The sequence below is a fragment of the Oncorhynchus mykiss genome, chromosome 17 (assembly GCF_013265735.2).
Source record: "Oncorhynchus mykiss isolate Arlee chromosome 17, USDA_OmykA_1.1, whole genome shotgun sequence".
In the NCBI taxonomy this organism is placed as follows: Eukaryota; Metazoa; Chordata; class Actinopteri; order Salmoniformes; family Salmonidae; genus Oncorhynchus; species Oncorhynchus mykiss.
In genome coordinates this window covers 1,859,842-1,885,345 of record NC_048581.1, presented here as the reverse complement: position 1 = coordinate 1,885,345, position 25,504 = coordinate 1,859,842, and the positions used below count along the sequence as shown (strand labels likewise).

At 43.5% G+C, this 25,504-nt stretch overlaps 2 protein-coding genes across 6 annotated transcripts in view; both read left to right on the top strand.

Annotated features, from left to right (window-relative positions):
• Positions 1-25,504, top strand: part of LOC110487311 (zinc finger protein 345-like) — a 59,681-nt gene that overhangs the window by 7,018 nt on the left and 27,159 nt on the right. The window lies entirely within an intron of this gene.
• LOC110487164 (zinc finger protein 345) overlaps positions 1-25,504 on the top strand; it is a 54,928-nt gene that overhangs the window by 26,520 nt on the left and 2,904 nt on the right. Inside the window, exons 1-2 of one of the 5 annotated variants that reach the window (XM_036948538.1) lie at positions 15,366-15,633; positions 25,172-25,401. The exons of 2 other annotated variants lie outside the window; for them this stretch is intronic. In XM_036948538.1, the coding sequence (XP_036804433.1) occupies positions 25,203-25,401 (199 nt within the window). In that variant the 5' untranslated portion in view covers positions 15,366-15,633; positions 25,172-25,202. Of the gene's footprint in view, positions 1-4,183; positions 8,613-15,365; positions 15,634-25,171; positions 25,402-25,504 lie in introns of those variants that run through there. 2 more of the 5 variants (XM_036948537.1, XM_036948539.1) reach the window with 2 other exon arrangements.

Here is a 25,504-nt window from a genome sequence, read left to right as displayed (position 1 = left end):
TGCCACAAAATCTAAAAGGTAGAAATGTCCTGTTTTAGGTCATTAAAATGTTCTGGGACTGGATGATCCCTGTCCTTTCTCCCGATTTATGAATTTTTGTATCCACAGATTCTCTGTTTTGAGAGAACGAGAGGTTTTACCAACATCACACAGCCCACATGGACATTTAATAATGTAGATAACATGGGTGGTGGAACACGTAATAAAGTAGATAACATGGGTGGTGGAACACGTAATAATGTAGATAACATGGGTGGTGGAACACGTAATCATGTAGATAACATGGGTGGTGGAACACGTAATCATGTAGATAACATGGGTGGTGGAACACGTAATCATGTAGATAACATGGGTGGTGGAACACGTAATCATGTAGATAACATGGGTGGTGGAACACGTAATCATGTAGATAACATGGGTGGTGGAACACGTAATCATGTAGATAACATGGGTGGTGGAACACGTAATCATGTAGATAACATGGGTGGTGGAACACGTAATCATGTAGATAACATGGGTGGTGGAACACGTAATCATGTAGATAACATGGGTGGTGGAACACGTAATCATGTAGATAACATGGGTGGTGGAACACGTAATCATGTAGATAACATGGGTGGTGGAACACGTAATCATGTAGATAACATGGGTGGTGGAACACGTAATCATGTAGATAACATGGGTGGTGGAACACGTAATCATGTAGATAACATGGGTGGTGGAACACGTAATCATGTAGATAACATGGGTGGTGGAACACGTAATCATGTAGATAACATGGGTGGTGGAACACGTAATCATGTAGATAACATGGGTGGTGGAACACGTAATCATGTAGATAACATGGGTGGTGGAACACGTAATCATGTAGATAACATGGGTGGTGGAACACGTAATCATGTAGATAACATGGGTGGTGGAACCGTTTTCCTGTGTGTGGGTGGCAGAAACATTCACACTTCATCATATTGTTGCACTGTGTTCAACCTGTGCATTAATAGCTCCCAGTTGGAAGAGGGCGTAAAAGAGGCTGGCTGATTTACATTTTGTGGCTGGCAGTTGGCATGGACCAATTTATCGCGTAAATTGCGACCTCTCCTCGATACAATACGTGGTGGATTCTTAAATTCAGCTGGCAAAAGCTAGGTCCGTGGAATAAAACATGCCAGTGTTTTCTTGACAGCATCTCCGACTTTGTGCGAGTTCAAAGTGTATGTGGCGGTGAACATTACAGAGGGTTCTTTAACTCTAGTGGGTCTTTTTTTTGTAGCAGTTCATCTCGTATTTTCTCCAATGCCACATTAAGATCTTCATCTACACGGCAGGGTAGCCTAGTGGTTAGAGTGTTGGACTTGTAACCGGAAGGTTGCAAGATCAAATCCCCGAGCCGACAAGTAAAAAATCTGTTGTTCTGTCCTTGAACAAGGCAGTTAACCCCCAGTAGGCTGTCATTTTTCTAAAATGTGTGGAGAGTATCCTCTTAGAACCCTATTGTCCATCTTCGCTGCTTTTTCTAGATAGTACTCTGTGGAGTGGCATATACTCTGAAAAACGGGCTTCTTGGAAGTCCTCTTCATAATGTCTCAGGGTGGATGCTGTCACCCTTGTAATAGAGTATTTCTGTCCGTTTTTTCTGTTGTAAGTTGTAAACAGAGTTCCATTTGATTTCTCAATCCACATATCGAGGTAATGAACACATTTAGTGTCCCATTCAATAGTGAATTTGAGATTGGGGTCAATGTCATTGAGTAATGCCAGAAAATCTGACAGCTCTTCTCCCCCCCCCCCCAACACATATGCAAATAAATTCATCAATATATCAATACCACTCATTCAGGACTTTATTCAAAAATAGATTTTTGATTTTCCTTGTTCACAATACTTTCTTCAAAACAACCCACAAAGTTTAGCACTGAGCTCTGAGCGAATGTGGAGCCCATCGATGTTCCATTCATTTGGAGGTATCAAACCTATAAATCATTATCAAACCTATAATAGTTTGGTCAAAACACATTGAGCTCCAGAATGACGTTTATTGGTGGGTATTCGTTAGTATCTCTGTCTCTCAAATAGTGAGCTAAGGCTGCCAGCCCCCACTGTATGGGGAATGCTAGTATGTAGACTCTCAAAGTATATCTATAAGATATTATTTGTTTATTTTTTTTCAAGCAAACAACAATGTTGTTTGTGTGTGTACTCTTATCTTCTATACGTTGTGCTGCAGTAAAAGGTCCATTCTACCCAGGAACACTTCTAGTCTCCAAGTCCACAGAGTTTACACCCCCAGGAACACTTCTAGTCTCCAAGTCCACTGAGTTTACACCCCCAGGAACACTTCTAGTTTCCAAGTCCACAGAGTTTACACCCCCAGGAACACTTCTAGTCTCAAAGTCCACTGAGTTTACACCCCCAGGAACACTTCTAGTCTCCAAGTCCACAGAGTTTACACCCCCAGGAACACTTCTAGTCTCAAAGTCCACTGAGTTTACACCCCCAGGAACACTTCTAGTCTCCAAGTCCAATGAGTTTACACCCCCAGGATTGTCGCTGCTCATTTTGCGTCCCTTAAAGAGTGACCAATCAGCTTTAATCTACTTGTTTGTCATATTGGACATAAATATATGTGTCTATAAAGCCAGGGTCGAGCCTGAGTCTATAGAAGGGGTGGGAAAACTTGGCTCAAGGGCCACATCGGGATTTTGAAATTCACATTTTGGGGGGGACCAATTGTTTGTTAAATTCAATTTGCGGGGAACTCCCGAGTGGCGCAGCAGTCTAAGGCCCTGCATCGCAGTGTCACTACAGACACGGGTTCGATCCCAGGCTCTGTCACAGCTGGTCATGACTGGGAGACCCAGCATCGTCCGGGTTAGGAGAAGGTTTGAAAAGCTGAGATTTCCTTGTCCCATCCCGCTCCAGCGACTCCTGTGGCGGGCTGGGCGTATGCACGCTGACACGGTAGCCAGGTGTACGGTGTTTCCTCTGACACATTGGTGCGGCTGACTTCCGGGTTAAGCGGGCATTGTGTCAAGAAGCAGTGTGGCTTGGCTGGGTCGTGTTTCGGAGGACGCACGGCTCTCAACCTTCGCCTCTCCCAAGTCCATACGGGATTTGCAGCAATGGGACAAGACTGTAACTACCAATTGAGATGCCACGAAATTGGAGAGAAAAAGGAAACTTTTTTTTTTTTTAGGTTTAACTCAGCATCACTCTGTTACCTTGGAATTGTCCCTTATTCTAACACAAGAAAGTGCTTCTTTTTTGGGGGGGGGGGGGGGGGGGATTCCTGCTGGACAGGATGTGTGGATAGCTAGCTTAGATGTTTGTCTTTTCTAGAGCTATACCACGATCAAGGTTTGTGAAAATCACCCTGAACTCTTTTGGTCTCGTCTTTTAGATCCACCTCTAGCCTACCATGTCTGAATCGGGTTCTGGTTGTGGTGTTCCAGCCCAGAGAAGCTCACAGCTGGGTCCAGAGATGCTGTCAGTGATGCTGGATAACTGCAGTCAAACAGTGGAATTCAATGTGATTGTCAAGGAGGAGAGCGAGGAGAGAGAAATCAATGAGGGGGAGGAGGAAGAGAGAGAGGAGGACAGGAACTCTGTTGACTCAGGTAAATTCAGGCTAACATCCTCTTTGGTTCAGAGGTAAACAACCCAAAATAACCATTGATTTCCTGGTTCATTAAGAAATGTAAACTTACATATGTTTTTGGGTGTTGAATAAAATATTAATTCAGAATATTTAGGCAATTTAGCTGGCTAACTCATTGATTCTGGTTTGTAGTATAAACCCTCAGGCTTCTGTATGTGGGAAGGCGAATGCCAAAACAAAAATGTCTACAGACCAATGTGCAATGCATTGTAATTTGACAATTGTGTTATACAGTGGGGCAAAAAAGTATTTAGTCAGCCACCAATTGTGCAAGTTCTCCCACTTAAAAAGATGAGAGAGGCCTGTAATTTTCATCATAGGTACACTTCAACTATGACAGACGAAATGAGAAAAAAAATCCAGAAAATCACATTGTAAGTTTTTTATATGTGTGATGCAACAAGCCCATTGCAAAGTATTTATTTCAATACTCTGTTAATTATAATGACTGAATCCTGCATTATTAAACTGAAATACTTTGTTTCTCTCTGTCTGTTTCTTATCCTACATCTGTTCATATTCTTACAGGAGAGAGCCCCAACCCAGACTCAGTCAACAAGCCCAGTTCCACAGCATCAATACTACCTGGCCGTGGGAGTTACCCCTGTCCTCAATGTGAGAAGAGTTTCAGTTCCTCAACTAACCTAAAGAATCATCAAAGAGTGCACACTGGAGAGAAACCTTTTGACTGCTCAACATGTGGGAAGAGTTTCAGTGAGAAAGTAAACCTTAAGAGACATGAGAGAGTACATAGTGGAGAGAAGCCTTACCACTGTACCACATGTGGGAAGAACTTCAATCATTCAGGAAGCCTTAAGCAACATCTGCGAATACATACAGGGGAGAGACCTTACCATTGCTCTCTTTGCGGGAAGAGTTTCAGTCGGGCAGGAGACCTGAAGACTCATCAGAGATCCCACAGCGAAGAGAAGCCGTACCACTGCTCTCTTTGTGGGAAGAGTTTCAATCAGCCAGGAAACCTAAAAAGTCATCAGCGAATACACATTGGAGAGAAGCCTGCCTGTGCTTTAAATTTGATTGTCAAAGAGGAGGAGGATGAGAAGGAAATCGATGAGAAGGAAAAGAGAGAAGTTGAGGAAGAGGAAGAAAATAGTGGTGTAATTAACCTAGGTACATCAAGACTTCCTGGTCGTGGGAGTTACCCCTGTCCTCAATGTGGAAAGAGTTTCAGTTCTTCAGGTAATCTAAAAAATCATGAGAGAGTACATACTGGGGAGAAACCTTTCCACTGTGCCACATGTGGGAAGAGTTTCAGTGAAAAAGTCAACCTCACGAGACACGAGAGGGTACATAGTGGAGAGAAGCCTTACCACTGCACCCAATGTGGGAAGAGCTTCAATCATTCTGGAAGCCTTAAGGAACATCAAAGAGTACATACAGGGGAGAAGCCGTACCACTGCTCTCTTTGTTGGAAGAGTTTCAGTCAGCCAGGAAACCTTAAGAAACATCAGAGAATACATACAGGGGAGAAGCCTTACCACTGCTCTCTGTGCGGGAAGAATTTTCGTTTCGCAGGAGACCTAAAGAATCATCAGAGATCACACAGTGGAGAGAAGCCTTACCAATGCTCTCTGTGTGGTAAGGGATTCACTCAGCTAAGAATTCTTAAAAGTCATCAGAGGATACATATTGGAGAGACGCCTGTCTGTGCGTTCAATGTATTTCTCCAGGAGGAGGAGAGTGAGAGGGAAATCAATGTGGAGGAAAAGAGAGATGTTGAGGAAGAGGAGGACAATAGTGGTGTAGTTGACCCAGATATATCAAGACTACTTGGTCGTGGTCGTTACCCCTGCCCTCAATGTGAGAAGAGTTTCCGTTCCTCAAGTAATCTAAAAAATCATCAAAGAGTACACACTGGAGAGAAACCTTTCCACTGCTCCCAATGTGGGAGGGGTTTCAGTGAGAAAGTAAACCTTAAGAGACATGAAAGAGTACATAGTGGAGAGAAGCCTTACCACTGCACCACATGTGGGAAGAGTTTCAATCATTCAGGAAGCCTTAAAGAACATCAGAGAATTCATACAGGTGAGAAACCTTACCACTGCTCACTGTGCGGAAATAATTTCCGTTTTGCGGGAGACCTAAAGAATCATCAGAGATCACACAGTGGAGAGAAGCCTTACCACTGCACTCAGTGTGGAGAGAGATTCACTCAGCTAAGAAGTCTAAAAAGGCATGAGAGAATATCCATTGGAGCGAAGCCTGCCTGTGCTTTCCATGTGATTGTCCAAGAGGAGGAGGAGGAGGGAGGAGAGAGAGAAGTTGAGGGAGAGGAGAGTAACGTGAAATAAAGGTGAAGTGAGGATACTTAAGCTAACTCAATAGCTATTGAAATTCACACCTTTCCTTGCAATGGCATCTTCTGTGACAACATGGTCATGGACAGCACCATTTAGGGCTATCTTCATATTCTTTTACTTCTATGAGTGTATTGGACGTTCACAAATGAACTCAACTTGAATACCACCACCACCTAATGTGCTGGAGAGTGTATTAATCTGACCTTTATTTTGACAGGGAGTCAATACTGAGACCGAGGTCTCTTTTCCAGATGAGGCCTGTAATAGCACCACAATACACATTAAACTACCCATTCATATACACATGAATACACAATAAACACATTCAACTACACATTCGTATGCACGTTAAAATACATGTTATTGTACACAACAATATACGAAAACCAAAACAAACATATTCGGCAACAAGGTCTCATAACAACTGTCTGAAAGGCCCTGAAGGCACTAATTCCTGCATTGTAGATCATTCCACACACAAGGCGCAAGGAAACGAAAGGCTGATCAACTTAAATCTCTAGACACCAAAGGAGTCTCTATAAAGTTAATAAATCCTCTTTTTTTCCCCTCCAATTTTCACCTAAAATGACATACCCAAATCTAACTGCCTGTAGCTCAGGACCTGAAGCAAGGATATGCATATTCTTGATACTCCCAGGAATGATGGATCATTAACTTATACATTAACTTTCACACATCTAGATGGCCGGGCAGGTTGGGTGTGGAGCCAGAGACAGCAGGGGTTTAACCTGGAGAACCCAGTTCCTATATTTAAATAGAACAATAACAATTTAATGTATCAAATAAAACTATGCTACATTTTATCTCTGGCTGTGCTAAATTTTTGTTGTTGTTATGCATTCTCCTCAAACAATAGGATATGGTATTTTTCCTCTATAATAGCTACTGTAAATTGAACAGTGCAGTAAGATTAGCAAGAATTTAAGCTTTCTGCCCATATAAGACATGTCTATGTCCTGCAAAGTTTGCCGTTACTTACAATAGTTATGCTAATCAAATTAGCGCACATTAGCACAACCGTCCCGGTATAGGGACACCGATCCCGTAGAGGTTTTTAACCAACCCTGTGAACGGGTTTGAGGCAGCTGCTCTTTTATAAATAGTATCACCATAATTGAGAACAGGTAGACAGGTTGACTGCCAAATCTGTTTCCTGCTGACTGTAGAGAGACTAGATCTGTTTTTGTAAAAAATAAAAAAAAATAAAAAACAGCTCATCGGTCTAGTTGGCCATTGTGACGTCATACATTTCATTGTAAACATTGGATGGTGAGAACAGAGGATTTTTACCACCAGCCAATGTGATGACATCACAGAAGCTCTCGCCATTCACACTTCCTGCCAGTTCATTGTGAACGCTTTAAAATGTGATGACATCACAGAAGCTCTCGCCATTCACACTTCCTGCCAGTTCATTGTGAACGCTTTAAAATGTGATGACATCACAGAAGCTCTCGCCATTCACACTTCCTGCCAGTTCATTGTGAACGCTTTAAAATGTGATGACATCACAGAAGCTCTCGCCATTCACACTTCCTGCCAGTTCATTGTGAACTCTTTAACCTATTTTATATCCAGCAATGTTCTTCTTTCCCCATTTTTTTTTTTTTTTTTTTTTTTATTGCTCAAAATAAGTGACCAAACTACAGGGTTTTTAGGGAAGGGTTTAGCATGTCTAAACTGCTGAAGGTTTCCAAAAAGCACAGTGGTCTCCATCATTGGGTTCTGGAAGGGTTTAGCATGTCTAAACTGCTGAAGGTTTCCAAAAAGCACAGTGGTCTCCATCATTGGGTTCTGGAAGGGTTTAGCATGTCTAAACTGCTGAAGGTTTCCAAAAAGCACAGTGGTCTCCATCATTGGGTTCTGGAAGGGTTTAGCATGTCTAAACTGCTGAAGGTTTCCAAAAAGCACAGTGGTCTCCATCATTGGGTTCTGGAAGGGTGTAGCATGTCTAAACTGCTGAAGGTTTCCAAAAAGCACAGTGGTCTCCATCATTGGGTTCTGGAAGGGTTTAACATGTCTAAACTGCTGAAGGTTTCCAAAAAGCACAGTGGTCTCCATCATTGGGTTATGGAAGGGTTTAACATGTCTATACTGCTGAAGGTTTCCAAAAAGCATAGTGGTCTCCATCATTGGGTTAGGGAAAAAATATGGAACTACCCAGAATTGGCCTGGAGCTGGCCATCTGACCAATTTGAGCAACCGGGGCAAGAAGGACCTTGTTCAGGCAGGTGACCAAGAACCCAATGACCACTGACGGAATTCCAGTGTTCCTGGGCTGAGATGAGAGAACCTGCCAGAAGGACAACCGTCTCCACAGAGCACTTTATCTGGACTTAATGGGAGAGTGGCCAGACGGAAGCCACTCCTAAGAAAAAGGCACATGACAGCAGGCCTGGAGTTTGCAAAGAGGCACGTTAAAAAGACTCTGAGAGCATAAAGGCAAAAATATTCTGTGGTCTGATGAGACAAACATTTTAACTATTTGGCCTGAATGCAAAGCTCTATTTCTGAAGGGGAAAAAAACAGGAACAGTTCATCATTCGTCAAACACTATCCCTACCATGAAGCATGGTGGTGGCAGCGCAATGCTTTTCAGTGGCAGGTACTGGGAAGCATGGTGGTGGCAGCGTGATGCTTTTCAGTGGCAGGTACTGGGAAGCATGGTGGTGGCAGCGCAATGCTTTTCAGTGGCAGGTACTGGGAAGCATGGTGGTGGCAGCGTGATGCTTTTCAGTGGCAGGTACTGGGAAGCATGGTGGTGGCAGCGTGATGCTTTTCAGTGGCAGGTACTGGGAAGCATGGTGGTGGCAGCGTGATGCTTTTCAGTGGCAGGTACTGGGAAGCATGGTGGTGGCAGCGCGATGCTTTTCAGTGGCAGGTACTGGGAAGCATGGTGGTGGCAGCGTGATGCTTTTCAGTGGCAGGTACTGGGAAGCATGGTGGTGGCAGCGTGATGCTTTTCAGTGGCAGGTACTGGGAAGCATGGTGGTGGCAGCGTGATGCTTTTCAGTGGCAGGTACTGGGAAGCATGGTGGTGGCAGCGTAATGCTATTCAGTGGCAGGTACTGGAAAGACTGATAAGGATATAGGGAACAATGAATGAAACCAAATTAGGGCTGACCCCATTTTTAGTCTACTGGTTGATTGGATAGTTTGTTGGTCGGCTGAGATTTCTTTAGGTGTGCAGTCACAAATATATATGTGTGTGTGTATAGCCGTTGAATTTGCCGCCATTTCCTAGACCATGTTGCTATGTGCATAACAGCAAAGTTAACCCTCGTATTGGTGTTGTTTACACTATTCCCAACGGGCAGAAGAATATTATTGTAATCTTAAAACAGCCTCTGTTTGTCACGCATAATATGCACACAGCTCTGGCTCCTATACCCTCCCTCCTTTCTCTTGATCTCGTGCATCTTTGTTGTTATTGTCGTGATCGTCATTATAATAACGTCATTGTCATTCGTAGGCTTCTTATAATAGGACTCTTCTATAACCACCATCGAGCTGTGGGCTTAAGAGCGCGTCCTGTTTTAGTCTTAACACTGTAACGTCGCTCTACTGTGTTAATCAATCATTTGTTCGTGTCGTGTCGTCGCACAGCATGCGAGTCATTCATGCAATCAATCATTTGTTTGTTTCGTTTCGTGTCATCGCACAGCATGCGAGTCATTCATGCAATCAATCATTTGTTTGTTTCGTTTCGTGTCATCGCACAGCATGCGAGTCATTCATGCAATCAATCATTTGTTCGTTTCGTGTCATCGCACAGCATGCGAGTCATTCATGCAATCAATCCTTTGTTCGTTTCGTGTCGTGTCATCGCACAGCATGCGAGTCATTCATGCAATCAAGCATTTTAGTTTTAACATGAAAGAACAAAGGGAGTTTTGGGTAATTAGCCTGAACAATAAATAAACCGGCCTAAACAATAAATAAACCGGCCTGAACAATAAATAAACCGGCCGAAACAATACATAAACCGGCCTAAACAATACATAAACCGGTCTGAACAATAAATAAACCGGCCTGAACAATAAATAAACCGGCCTGAACAACACATAAACCGCATTTCACAAATCCATGCAACTGTTTTACTCTTTGCTGTAATAAAGGATTTATATATTTTTTATTTTACAAAAAAATGAATTTAGTGTTGTTTACGCTGTTCCAAACATGTTTCAAGGGTTGAGGGAGTAGGGAATGTTTTTCCTAAACAAATTATGTATTTTGGTAACAGACTTTTTGAGTCAAAAGAAACAAGTAAGAAACACAATGGGTGTAATTATGGTGCAGCTTCAGCACTGACAGTGGAGATAAATACTGTGGTGTGGGGCCTGTTCACTGCAGTAGGGAGGAGAAATGGTGCGCTTAAAGCATCAGACAAGCTCAGTGCATATAGTTGATTTTTATTCAAACACATATGGAAAAATACACGTTTAAACATTTCGACCAATCGATTGGTCAAAAAAAAACAGACGACTCTCGGTCGACCAATTTCTACATTTTTTGTAGGGAAAAGCTCTAAGCCAAATAAAGGCAAATCCTTAATGAGAACATGCTTCAGAGTGCAAACGACCTTAGACTGGGGTGAAGATGACTTTCCAACAGGACAATGACCCCAAGCATACAGCCAAAGAAATGCTGGAATTACTTTAGAACAAAAATGTGAAAATCCTTGAGTGGCCCAGCTAAAGCCCAGACTTGAATCCCATTGAAAATCTGTGGAAAGACTTGAAGATTGCTGTTCACTACTGCTCCCCATCTAACTCAACAGAGCTTGAAAAAGGCTGCAAGGAAGAATGGGAGAAAATCCCCAAATCCAGATGTACAAAACTGATACAGACATACCCAAGATGACTCGAAGCTGATACAGACATACCCAAGATGACTCAAAGCTGATACAGACATACCCAAGATGACTCAAAGCTGATCCAGACATACCCAAGAAGACTCAAAGCTGATCCAGACATACCCAAGATGACTCGAAGCTGATCCAGACATACCCAAGATGACTCGAAGCTGATCCAGACATACCCAAGATGACTCGAAGCTGATACAGACATACCCAAGATGACTCGAAGCTGATCCAGACATACCCAAGATGACTCGAAGCTGATCCAGACATACCCAAGATGACTCGAAGCTGATCCAGACATACCCAAGATGACTCAAAGCTGATCCAGACATACCCAAGATGACTCGAAGCTGATCCAGACATACCCAAGATGACTCGAAGCTGATACAGACATACCCAAGATGACTCGAAGCTGATACAGACATACCCAAGATGACTCAAAGATGATCCAGACATACCCAAGATGACTCGAAGCTGATACAGACATACCCAAGATGACTCGAAGCTGATACAGACATACCCAAGATGACTCGAAGCTGATACAGACATACCCAAGATGACTCGAAGCTGATACAGACATACCCAAGATGACTCGAAGCTGATACAGACATACCCAAGATGACTCGAAGCTGATCCAGACATACCCAAGATGACTCGAAGCTGATACAGACATACCCAAGATGACTCGAAGCTGATCCAGACATACCCAAGATGACTCGAAGCTGATCCAGACAGACCCAAGACGACTCGAAGCTGTAATCACAGCCAAAGATGCTTCTACAAAAGTATTGACTCAAGGATGTGAATACTTATGTAAATGAGTTATTTCTGTAACTTAATTTTCAATTAAAAAAAAATCGCAAAACATTTCTATAAACATGTTTTCACTTTGTCATTATGGGGTATTGGTGTGTAGATGGGTGAGGAAAAAAAAGGCTGTAACAACAACAACAAAATGTGTAATGAAGTACTTTCTGAAGTCTCTGTAGGTGAGAACTGTAACTCAGACAGGATCACCTTCTCAGTGGGAGGAGTCAGTTTATTCATGTTAATTCACTCCGGCGGCCACGAGTAACATAGTAGATGAGAGCACATGGGAAATCACGAGTAACATTGTAGATGAGAGCACATGGGAAATCACGAGAAACATTGTAGATGAGAGCACATGGGAAATGTTGAAAGCCAAGATAATCAGGTGCCGTTCATCACTGACTGATAAACAGCTGTATGCATACTCATCACGTGAGGCATCACCAGTAAAAGTGTTTTTTTCACATGCCAAATAAAGCTGAATGAAGAGCTATAGAATTGAGGAGCCAAATCCACAACCAAAGGACAGAGGCTGACAGAGACTGACAGAGACTGTGGAACAGAGTCCTACTCTGAGACATTACATAGAGTCCAAACCAGAGACTGACAGAGACTGTGGAAAAAGAGTCCTACTCTGAGACATTTACATAGAGTCCAAACCAGAGACTGACAGAGACTGACAGAGACTGCGGAAACAGTCCTACTCTGAGACATTACATAGAGTCCAAACCAGAGACTGACGGAGACTGCGGAAACAGAGTCCTACTCTGAGACATTACATAGAGTCCAAACCAGAGACTGACGGAGACTGCGAAACAGAGTCCTACTCTGAGACATTACATAGAGTCCAAACCAGAGACTGACGGAGACTGCGGAAACAGAGTCCTACTCTGAGACATTACATAGAGTCCAAACCAGAGACTGACGGAGACTGCGAAACAGAGTCCTACTCTGAGACATTACATAGAGTCCAAACCAGAGACTGACATAGACTGCGGAAACAGAGTCCTACTCTGAGACATTACATAGAGTCCAAACCAGAGACCATATTTGAGGGATCACCAAAGTCCACGGACACCCAAGCTAGTCAGGCCTCACAGACTAATTAAACTGCCACAGAAGTTAACAGACTTAGTCATTTAAATAATTATCCTGTACTGTAAGGGGTAAAGAAAACAAGCTTATAAACTGGAAAAATGACAAGAACAAAGGACTAATGTGAAGACTGAATGTTTGAATTATGTTGTGAAAAAGGTGCAAAAATGTTTTGTTACAGTAAGAAAAAAATTATAATAACACTGTTTTGTTTTGTTTTTCTTCGAAGTAGACTTAAAAAGGAAAATCCATTAGGAGAACAGAAATAAGACATTGAACAGATGTCAAGAATACAAGAGGCGACCGACCACCTGTGCCAATTAGCTGTCTAGCATGCTCCGAACACCTGTGTGTAAGTGTAACTCAGGAAGAGTAGTGGAAGTGTAGTTTGGTCGGATGGAGGCTCTATAGCTGTATGGATCTGTAACTGCTACAGTGTAGTTTAGTAGGATGGAGGAATCTGTAACTACTACAGTGTAGTTTAGTAGGATGGAGACTGTATGGATCTGTAACTGCTACAGTGTAGTTTAGTAGGATGGAGGAATCTGTAACTACTACAGTGTAGTTTAGTAGGATGGAGACTGTATGGATCTGTAACTGCTAAAGTGTAGTTTAGTAGGATGGAGGCTCCATAGCTGTATGGATCTGTTACTACTACAGTGTAGTTTAGTAGGATGGAGGCTGTATGGATCTGTAACTACTACAGTGTAGTTTAGTAGGATGGAGGCTGTATGGATCTGTAACTACTACAGTGTAGTTTAGTAGGATGGAGGCTGTATGGATCTGTTACTACTACAGTGTAGTTTAGTAGGATGGAGGCTGTATGGGTCTGTAACTACTACAGTGTAGTTTAGTAGGATGGAGGCTGTATGGATCTGTTACTACTACAGTGTAGTTTAGTAGGATGGAGGCTGTATGGATCTGTAACTGCTACAGTGTAGTTTAGTAGGATGGAGGCTGTATGGATCTGTAACTACTACAGTGTAGTTTAGTAGGATGGAGGCTGTATGGATCTGTTACTACTACAGTGTAGTTTAGTAGGATGGAGGCTGTATGGATCTGTAACTGCTACAGTGTAGTTTAGTAGGATGGAGGCTGTATGGATCTGTTACTACTACAGTGTAGTTTAGTAGGATGGAGGCTGTATGGATCTGTAACTGCTACAGTGTAGTTTAGTAGGATGGAGGCTGTATGGATCTGTAACTGCTACAGTGTAGTTTAGTAGGATGGAGGCTGTATGGATCTGTAACTACTACAGTGTAGTTTAGTAGGATGGAGGCTGTATGGATCTGTAACTACTACAGTGTAGTTTAGTAGGATGGAGGCTGTATGGATCTGTTACTACTACAGTGTAGTTTAGTAGGATGGAGGCTGTATGGATCTGTTACTACTACAGTGTAGTTTAGTAGGATGGAGACTCTATAGCTGTATGGGTCTGTAACTGCTACAGTGTACAGTTGTGGGCAAAAGTTTTGAGAATGACACAAATATTAATTTCCACAAAGTTTGCTGCTTCAGTGTCTTTATATATTTTTAGTCAGATGTTACTATGGATACTGAAGTATAATTACAAGCATTTCATAAGTGTCAAAGGCTTTTATTCTCAATTACATGAAGTTGATACAAAGAGTCAATATTTGCAGTGTTGACCCTTCTATTTCAAGACCTCTGCAATCCGCCCTGGCATGCTACCGATTAACTTCTGGGCCACATCCTGACTGATGGCAGCCCATTCTTGCATAATCAATGCTTGGAGTTTGTCAGAATTTGTGGGGTTGTGTTTGTCCACCCGCCTCTTGAGGATTGACCAAGTTCTCAATGGGATTAAGGTCTGTGGGGGAGTTTCCTGGCCATGGACCCAAAATATCGATGTTTTGTTCCCCGAGCCACTTAGTTATCACTTTTGCCTTATGGCAAGGTGCTCCATCATGCTGACACGGCAATGTTCATCACCAAACTGTTCCTGGGAGAAGTTGCTCTCAGAGGATGTGCTGGTACCATTCTTTATTCATGGCTGTGTTCTTAAGCAAAATTGTGAGTGAGCTTTTGAAGCTTCCAGTCTGTTATTCAAACTCCATCAGCATTGCAGAGTGATCTCCAGCCTTGTCCTCGTCAACACTCACACCTGTGTTAACCAGAGAATCACTGACTGACGTGATGTCAGCTGGTCCTTTTGTGGCAGGGCTGAAATGCAGTGGATTTTTTGGGGGGGGATTCAGTTCATTTGCATGGCAAAGAGGGAATTTGCAATTAATTTCAGTTTATCTGATCACTCTTCAGAACATTATGGAGTATATGCAAATTGCCATCATAAGAACTGAGCAGCAGACTTTGTGAAAATTGGTATTTGTTTCATTCTCAAAACTTTTGGCCACGACTGTATGTCAGAGAGGCCCAGCATCATCCGGATTAGGGTTTGGCCCGGAGTAGGCCATCATTATAAATAAGAATTTGTTCTTAACTGACTTGCCTAGTTAAATAAAATACATTTTAAAAAATGTCAGGTTGACGTTAAAGTTCATGTCCAAGTAAAGGGGGAATGTCGTGTATTGATGTGACTGTGCTGACATATGACGTCACCACAGGAATGTGGGGCTTATTTCACGGACAGCGACGGAGTAAAGACATGTTGAAGTTTACCTTCGAGTCTGGTTGAGTTAATGCAGTATAATATCCTAAGTATAGGATTGAACAAGAGAGGCCGGTAAAACATGCACAATAACTACGCTGATACGACGCTCACGAACATTTCCTGCAGCATCTCATAATCCAGACCAAACTCACTCGGAAAGTGGATACATTTTTCCCGCTTGCTCTACGAGACCTCACCATTTCCAATTATTTTCAGTCAAACAGGAAATCAGTTCCAGGTAACCTATTGCTAATGATTATTATTTGTTTTAACGATGCTTGTAACACGGTCTGTAAACCAACGCATTCCAGGAAGAAACCGCACTGGTTTCAGCGGCCTGGTTTTGTTGTTCCCCCAGCTAGTTAGCTGTTAGCCAGTTAGCAACACATCTCCCGTCCAACCCGTTTGTGTAGCTAGCTAGCTAACATGCTAACTTTTTTTCAGGGTCACTGTTGAAGTGTGACTTCCATTTAATAGTTAGCCAGCTGTCGACTCATCGTGAGTAAAATGACTGTTGCGAGGAATTAGCTAACCGGCTGCTCCTTGTTTAGCCACAGATAGATAGGTTGGTTACAAAATATTTGGTTTAGCTATCTAGGTAGCTAGCCAAATTAGCTGGACTAACCGTTGCTAAACTACCCCGCTACAGGTTTATGCAAACAGCTAACGCCTCGATCATACCGACAGTATTATTGCGTTTTGGTACTCCCGAGTGGCGCAGAGATCTAAGGCACTGCATCTCAGTGCTAGAGGCGTCACTACAGACCCTGGTTCGATTCCAGGCTGTATCACAACCGGCCGTGATCGGGAGTCCCATAGGGTGGCGCACAATTGGCCCAGCATCGTTAGGGTTTGGCCAGGGTAGGCCTTCATTGTAAATATAATAATTTGTTCTTAACTGGCTTGCCTCGTTAAAGGTAAAATAAAAGTAATTTCCTATCCAACTGGTCCGGCGTTTGCCTTGCAGCATTGATTTGCAGAGGCAGTGCGTTCTGTTTGGTGATTTATGTTGAATTTATTGAACATATGCGTCAAACTGTATGCATAGACGTCTTGACAGAAATGGTAGCAGAATGTGAATGTTGCACACATATCCAGATAATGCTGTGTACCTTTTTTGTGCAATAATTATGTTGGTGTGATCAAGGCATAACCCCTTTTCCATAATATGTTCAAGCAAATTAAGAAGGAATGTCGACCTAAGAAGCAACATTCGGTTTTCCATCATAATGATACAGCTGTGACGCTGGCAAGAATAACGAAGTACTTCTGGGTCATGGATCTTTTGGAATCCTCCAGAATAAGAGTCCCGTTTATTATGGATAAACTGACAAGATGCATGTCTCTCCGCTCTCGTAATGGGAGTGGTTGTCCACATAGCGGCACGGTGGGCTGTCTAGCTCCTCCCCTATCCTTTATTTTAATTGCTGGATACATCTCATTATTGTAATCCTTTAAAAAAAATATTTGATGAAGGTTGTTGACGTCAACCGCCTGTATTCAATGGAGAGATTGTATGCTACTACCATTTACTACCATCTTGGGACAACTCCAGTATAGTGTCCTACTTATATCAGTACACTCATGTAACGACTTAAACATTACGAAACTTCTATTAGATCAAATAAACCTTGTGTCGCAAATAATCATTTTTTTTGTTGACCGAATTCGACACACTCTCATTGACTTCATACAAAAACCGGTTACTTAGCCAAACAACTGGGGCGGAAAACACCACCTGCTGGACGGATACAGATTTGCACCCTAGCTGGGGCTCTCTCTTCCACTTCCTCTGTGTGAATACTTTGTAAATTAATAATTAGTGCAGAATTATCCATGTATTTTATCCTTGTAATTATTCTTTGTTTGATAACAAGTATTTCTATAAGATATTGTGTGATTTATTTGTTTATTTGAATCCTAAATGGTCAACAATGTTGTTTTGTGTGTGTACTCTTATCTTGTGTACGTTGTGCTGCAGTGAAATGTCCATTCTACCCAGGAACACTTCTAGTCTCCAAGTCCACTGAGTTTACACCCCCAGGAACACTTCTAGTTTCCAAGTCCACTGAGTTTACACCCCCAGGAACACTTCTAGTCTCCAAGTCCACTGAGTTTACACCCCCAGGAACACTTCTAGTCTCCAAGTCCACTGAGTTTACACCCCCAGGAACACTTCTAGTCTCCAAGTCCACTGAGTTTACACCCCCAGGAACACTTCTAGTCTCCAAGTCCACTGAGTTTACACCCCCAGGAACACTTCTAGTCTCCAAGTCCACTGAGTTTACACCCCCAGGAACACTTCTAGTCTCCAAGTCCACTGAGTTTACACCCCCAGGAGCATCGCTGCTCATTTTGCGGCCCTTAAATAGTGGCCAATCAGCTTTAATCCACTTGGTTGTCATAATGGACATAAATACTGCACCGTACATAATCGATTGTGTCTAATAAAACCAGGGTCCAGCCTACTCACTAAAGTCCATAGCATACAAAACAGAATGTACGTGTCCAATATGAAAAATCTACTTGGATTGGCTACTCTTTAAGGGCTGCAAAATGAACAGCGACACTTCTCTGGGTGTAAACGCGGTGACAGTGTGAACGGACAGTGACGTTGTGAAGTTGGCAACGATAAGAAGTAGCCGAGAGTAGCAGATAGCGTCGCTAATGCAAATACACCTATTCTGGAAATTCATGAGCTGGAATATTTCGCTAGCTCTTGACTATGGAAGCAGATTACTGACTTGTTCCGGCTGAAGATCATTAGTTTGGTAACGGATACGAGAGAAGGGTACTAATTGATTGTTTCACAGGGACTCTAAAATAAAATATAATTATTCCCTTCATGAAATAAAGATGTTCCACGAAGAGAACTGAAAGTCATTGAAGACGTGGAGTCGCTTGAGTCGCTGATTTTATTTAGAATTGGGAGAGAGAAAAAAATAAGGGAAAAAAAAACGATTTTCTTCTATTGACAATTTTATATCAAATCAGATGTTTTGTCACCGGTGTAGACTTTTACAATGTGATACTTACTTACGAGCCCAAGTTGCTGGATCGAATCCCCGAGCTGATATGGTAAAAATCTGTCGTTCTGCCCCATGAACAAGGCAATTTAACACATTGTTCTACCGGGCGCCGAAGACGTGGATGTCAATTATGGCAGCCCCCACACCTCTGTGATTCACAGGGGTTAAATACAGCCCCCACACCTCTGTGATTCACAGGGGTTAAATACAGCCCCCACACCTCTCTGATTCACAGGGGTTAAATACAGCCCCCACACCTCTCTGATTCACAGGGGTTAAATACAGCCCCCACACCTCTGTGATTCACAGGGGTTAAATACAGCCCCCACACCTCTGTGATTCACAGGGGTTAAATACAGCCCCCACACCTCACTGATTCACAGGGGTTAAATACAGCCCCCACACCTCTGTGATTCACAGGGGTTAAATACAGCCCCCACACCTCTGTGATTCACAGGGGTTAAATACAGCCCCCACACCTCACTGATTCACAGGGGTTAAATACAGCCCCCACACCTCTGTGATTCACAGGGGTTAAATACAGCCCCCACACCTCTGTGATTCACAGGGGTTAAATACAGCCCCCACACCTCTCTGATTCACAGGGGTTAAATACAGCCCCCACACCTCTCTGATTCACAGGGGTTAAATACAGCCCCCACACCTCTGTGATTCACAGGGGTTAAATACAGCCCCCACACCTCTCTGATTCACAGGGGTTAAATACAGCCCCCACACCTCTCTGATTCACAGGGGTTAAATACAGCCCCCACACCTCTGTGATTCACAGGGGTTAAATACAGCCCCCACACCTCTCTGATTCACAGGGGTTAAATACAGCCCCCACACCTCTCTGATTCACAGGGGTTAAATACAGCCCCCACACCTCTCTGATTCACAGGGGTTAAATAAAGCCCCCACACCTCTCTGATTCACAGGGGTTAAATACAGCCCCCACACCTCTCTGATTCACAGGGGTTAAATACAGCCCCCACACCTCTCTGATTCACAGGGGTTAAATACAGCCCCCACACCTCTCTGATTCACAGGGGTTAAATACAGCCCCCACACCTCTCTGATTCACAGGGGTTAAATACAGCCCCCACACCTCTCTGATTCACAGGGGTTAAATACAGCCCCCACACCTCTCTGATTCACAGGGGTTAAATACAGCCCCCACACCTCTGTGATTCACAAATACGGAAGACACATTTCAGTTGAAGGCATTCAGTTGTACAACTGGCGAGGTACCCCCCCCCCCCCTTTCCCCTGTTTTATCACAGGTGTAGACTTCACAGTGAAATGCTGACTGACGAGCCCTTTCCCAACAGTGCAGAGTTAAAAAGGAAAATTAGAATAGTTCAACAATAAAATACAAGGCGTAGCATTACCAAGTCTGTCTGTGTGAGGTTACATGGATACATGGTTACATGGATACATGGTTACATGGTTACATGGATACATGGTTACATGGTTACATGGATACATGGTTACATGGATACATGGTTACATGGATACATGGATACATGGTTACATGGTTACATGGATACATGGATACATGGTTACATGGTTACATGGTTACATGGATACATGGTTACATGGTTACATGGATACATGGATACATGGATACATGGTTACATGGATACATGGTTACATGGATACATGGTTACATGGATACATGGTTACATGGATACATGGATACATGGTTACATGGATACATGGTTACATGGATACATGGTTACATGGATACATGGTTACATGGATACATGGTTACATGGATACATGGTTACATGGATACTTGGTTACATGGATACATGGATACATGGATACATGGATACATGGATACATGGTTACATGGATACATGGTTACATGGATACATGGTTACATGGTTACATGGTTACATGGTTACATGGATAGTCAGATTAATATAATAGTTTGATTAAAACGTGCTTTGCAAGAAGAACGGTTTCTCTAATAATAATCCTGTTTCCATGGAAACAGCTGAAATCCGGCTACCCGATGGCACTCTGATAAATGCAGAAGATTACTACTCAAAATAAATGTTCTACCACAGCGATCATGTTATTTTTTATTTATTTTAAGCACATTTGATTCAGAGTTCGGACACACAACATTTTGTTTGTGAAAACTAAGACATTCAGTTGTTCTGAACTCACTTCACTTTGCACTTAACAGGGAGGCTCGCTTTGCTGTTGCCAGCACATGTGCAGATCAAATACAATCTGCTGGAATTTCGATTTCAAATACAATCAGCTGGAATTCAGATGTTATGCTACATGTCCTATAGTCTGAAAGGTTGCTCAGAGAACCTTGTTTTAATCGGCGTTGATGCTTTGATTTTTGACCGTATTTTTACGGTTTTAAGATTTTTTCTTTTTTTTCTTTATTTAACCAGGCAAGTCAGTTAAGAACAAATTCTTATTTTCAATGACGGCCTAACTGGTCTAGGAACAGTGGGTTAACTGGTCTAGGAACAGTGGGTTAACTGGTCTAGGAACAGTGGGTTAACTGGTCTAGGAACAGTGGGTTAACTGGTCTAGGAACAGTGGGTTAACTGGCCTAGGAACAGTGGGTTAACTGGTCTAGGAACAGTGGGTTAACTGGTCTAGGAACAGTGGGTTAACTGGTCTAGGAACAGTGGGTTAACTGCCTTGTTCAGGGGCAGAACGACAGATTTGTACCTTGTCAGCTCGGGGATTTGAACTTGCAACCTTCCGGTTACTAGTCCAACACTCTAACCACTAGGCTACCCTGCCTAGAGTAAGCAGAGTAAGGTAAGCAGAGTAAGGTGTTTACATGACTATTGGATAATTTGCCATAATCAGATTAATATTGAGGTAGTTGAGGTAATATATGCATGTAGTTAGGGGTACAAGTGACTAGGCAATCAGGATAGATAATAAAGAGGAACAGCAGTGTACAGAACCAGTCAAACGTTTACACAGACCTACTCCTTCAAAAGTTTACACAGACCTACTCCTTCAAAAGTTTACACAGACCTACTGCCTTCAAAGGTTTACACAGACCTACTCCTTCAAAGGTTTACACAGACCTACTCCTTCAAAGGTTTACACAGACCTACTCCTTCAAAGGTTTACACAGACCTACTCCTTCAAAGGTTTTCACAGACCTACTCCTTCAAAGGTTTACACAGACCTACTCCTTCAAAAGTTTACACAGACCTACTCCTTCAAAGGTTTTTCTTTATATTTTACTATTTTTAGTAGTGAAGACATCAAAACTATAAACTGGCACATGGAATCATGTAGTAACTCAAAAAGTGTTAAACAAATGCTTTTCCAATGGTCTTCAAGGAGTTCCCACATATGCTGAGCACTTGTTGGCTGCTATTCCTTCACTCTGCAGTCCAGCTCATCCCAAACCATCTCAGTTGGGTTGAGGTCGGGTGATTGTGGAAGCCGGGTCATCTGATGCAGCACCCCATCACTCTCCTTCTTGGTCAAATAGCTCTTACACAGCCTGGAGGTGTGTTAGGTCATTGTCCTGTTGAAAAACAGATGATAGTGGGACTAAGCTCAAACCAGATGGGATGGCATATCGCTGCAGAATGCTGGTTAAATGTGCGTTGAATTCTAAATAAATCACAGACAGTGTCACCAGCAAAGCACCATCACACCACCTCCTCCATGCGTCACAGTGAGAACCACACATGCGGAGATCATCCGTTCACCTACTCTGCGTGTCAAAGACACGGTGGTTGGAACCAAGAATTTGGACTCATCAGAACAAAGGACAGATTTCCACGGGTCTAATGTCCATTGCTCATGTTTCTTGGCCCAAGCAAGTCTCTTCCTATTGGTGTCTTTTAGTAGTGGTTTCGTTGCAACAATTCGACCATGAAGGCCTGATTTCACGCAGTCTCCTCTGAACAGTTGATGTTGAGATGTGTCTGTTACTTGAATTCGGTGAAATATTTATTTGGGCTGCAATCTGAGGTGCAGTTAATTCTAATGAACTTGTCCTCTGCAACAGGGGAAACTCTGGGTCTTCCTTTCCTGTGGCATTCCTCATGAGAGCCAGTTTCATCATTGCGCCTGGTGGTTTTTGTGACTGCACTTGAAGAAACGTTCAAAGGTCTTGAAATGTTCCGTATTGACTGACTGACCTTCATGACTGTTGTTTCTCTTTGATTATTTGAGCTGTTCTTGCCATAATATCGACTTGGTCTTTTACCAAACAGGGCTATCGTCTGTATACCACCCCTACCTTGTCACAACACTACTGATTGGCTCAAACGCATTAAGAAGGAAATAAATTCCACAAATTAACTTTTAACAAGGCACACATGTTAATTGAAATGCATTCCAGGTGACTACCTCATGAAGCTGGTTGAGAGAATGCCAAGAGTGTGCAAAGCTGTCATCAAGGCAAAGGGTGGCTACTTTGAAGAATCTCAAATATAAAATATATTTTTAATTTGTTTGACACTTTCTTTGGTTACTACATGTTTCCATATGAGTTATTTCATAGTTCATAGTTCATGTCTTCAAAGAAAAACCCTTGAATGAGTAGGTGTGTCCAAACTTTTGACTGGTACTGTATGTGTGTGTTTTGTGTAGTATCTGTGAGGGTGCAAGAGAATCAGTGCAACAAACAAGAGGGTCAATGCAGTCCGGGCTATTTGATGAACTGTTCAGCAGTCTGATGGTTTGGGGGTAGAAGCTGTTCAGCAGTCTGATGGCTTGGGGGTAGAAGCTGTTCAGCAGTCTGATGGCTTGGGGGTAGAAGCTGTTCAGCAGTCTGATGGCTTGGGGGTAGAAGCTGTTCAGCAGTCTGATGGCTTGAGGGTAGAAGCTGTTCAGCAGTCTGATGGCTTGAGGGTAGAAGCTGTTCAGCAGTCTAATGGCTTGGGGGTAGAAGCTGTTCAGCAGTCTGATGGCTTGAGGGTAGAAGCTGTTCAGCAGTCTGATGGCTTGGGGGTAGAAGCTGTTCAGCAGTCTGATGGCTTGGGGGTAGAAGCTGTTCAGCAGTCTGATGGCTTGGGGGTAGAAGCTGTTCAGCAGTCTGATGGCTTGGGGGTAGAACAGTCTAATGGCTTGGGGGTAGAAGCTGTTCAGCAGTCTGATGGCTTGGGGGTAGAAGCTGTTCAGCAGTCTGATGGCTTGAGGGTAGAAGCTGTTCAGCAGTCTGATGGCTTGGGGGTAGAAGCTGTTCAGCAGTCTGATGGCTTGAGGGTAGAAGCTGTTCAGCAGTCTGATGGCTTGAGGGTAGAAGCTGTTCAGCAGTCTGATGGCTTGGGGGTAGAAGCTGTTCAGCAGTCTGATGGCTTGGGGGTAGAAGCTGTTCAGCAGTCTGATGGCTTGGGGGTAGAAGCTGTTCAGCAGTCTGATGGCTTGAGGGTAGAAGCTGTTCAGCAGTCTGATGGCTTGGGGGTAGAACAGTCTAATGGCTTGGGGGTAGAAGCTGTTCAGCAGTCTGATGGCTTGGGGGTAGAAGCTGTTCAGCAGTCTGATGGCTTGAGGGTAGAAGCTGTTCAGCAGTCTGATGGCTTGGGGGTAGAAGCTGTTCAGCAGTCTGATGGCTTGAGGGTAGAAGCTGTTCAGCAGTCTGATGGCTTGGGGGTAGAAGCTGTTCAGCAGTCTAATGGCTTGGGGGTAGAAGCTGTTCAGCAGTCTAATGGCTTGGGGGTAGAAGCTGTTCAGCAGTCTGATGGCTTGGGGGTAGAACAGTCTAATGGCTTGGGGGTAGAAGCTGTTCAGCAGTCTGATGGCTTGAGGGTAGAAGCTATTCAGCAGTCTGATGGCTTGAGGGTAGAAGCTGTTCAGCAGTCTGATGGCTTTGGGGTAGAACAGTCTAATGGCTTGGGGGTAGAAGCTGTTCAGCAGTCTAATGGCTTGGGGGTAGAAGCTGTTCAGCAGTCTGATGGCTTGAGGGTAGAAGCTGTTCAGCAGTCTGATGGCTTGGGGGTAGAAGCTCTTCGGGTGCCAAACTTGGTACTCCGGGACCACTGGCAGTAGCAGAGATTACTTGGGTAGATGGAGTCTTTGACCATTTTTAGGGCCTTCCTCTGACGCCACCTGGTATAGAGGTCCTGGATGGCAGGGAGCTCGGCCCCAGTGATGTACTGAGACACTAGAGGTTGACCGATATTAGCTTTAGGTTAGCTAATAAATAGCTAATAGCTAATAGAGGTTAGCTAGCTTAGATACATTTTTTTGTTGCTGTTGAATTTTACCTTTTTCTCCCCAATTTCATGGTATCCAATTTTTAGTAGTTACTATCTTGTCTCATCGCTACAACTCCCGTACGGGCTCGGGAGAGACGAAGGTTGAAAGTCATGCGTCCTCCGATACCCAACCAACTGCTTCTTAACACAGCGCGCATCCAACCCAGAAGCCAGCCACACCAATGTGTCGGAGGAAACACCGTGCACCTGGCAACCTTGGTTAGCGCACACTGCGCCCGGCCCGCCACAGGAGTCGCTAGTGCGCGATGAGACAAGGATATCCCTAACCCGGACAACGCTAGGCCAATTGTGCGTCGCTCCACGGACCTCCTGGTCACGACCGGTTACGACAGAGCCTGGGCGCGAACCCAGAGTCTCTGGTGGCACAGAGACCGATATGGGGGTTGGATGCGCGCTGTACAGTACAGCGCCCTTAACCACTGCGCCACCCGGGAGGCCCCCTTAGATACATTTTTGTTGTCTTTTCTAGAGCTATACCACGATCTAGGTTTGTGAAAATCACCCTGAACTCTTTCAGTCTCCTCTTTTAGATCTACCTCTAGCCTACCATGTCTGAACCAGGTTCTGGTTGTGGTGTTCCAGTCCAGAGAAGCTCACAGCGGGGTCCAGAGTTGCTGTCAGTGAAGCTGGGGGACTGCAGTCAAACAGTGGAACTCAATGTGATTGTCAAGGAGGAGGAGGAGGAGAGAGAAATCAATGAGCGGGAGGAGGAAGAGAGAGAGGAGGACAGGGCCTCTGTTGACTCAGGTAAATTCAGGCTAACATCCTCTTTGGTTCAGAGGTAAACAACCCAAAATAACCATTTGATTTTCTGGTTCATTAAGAAATGTAAACATATGTTTTTGGTTGT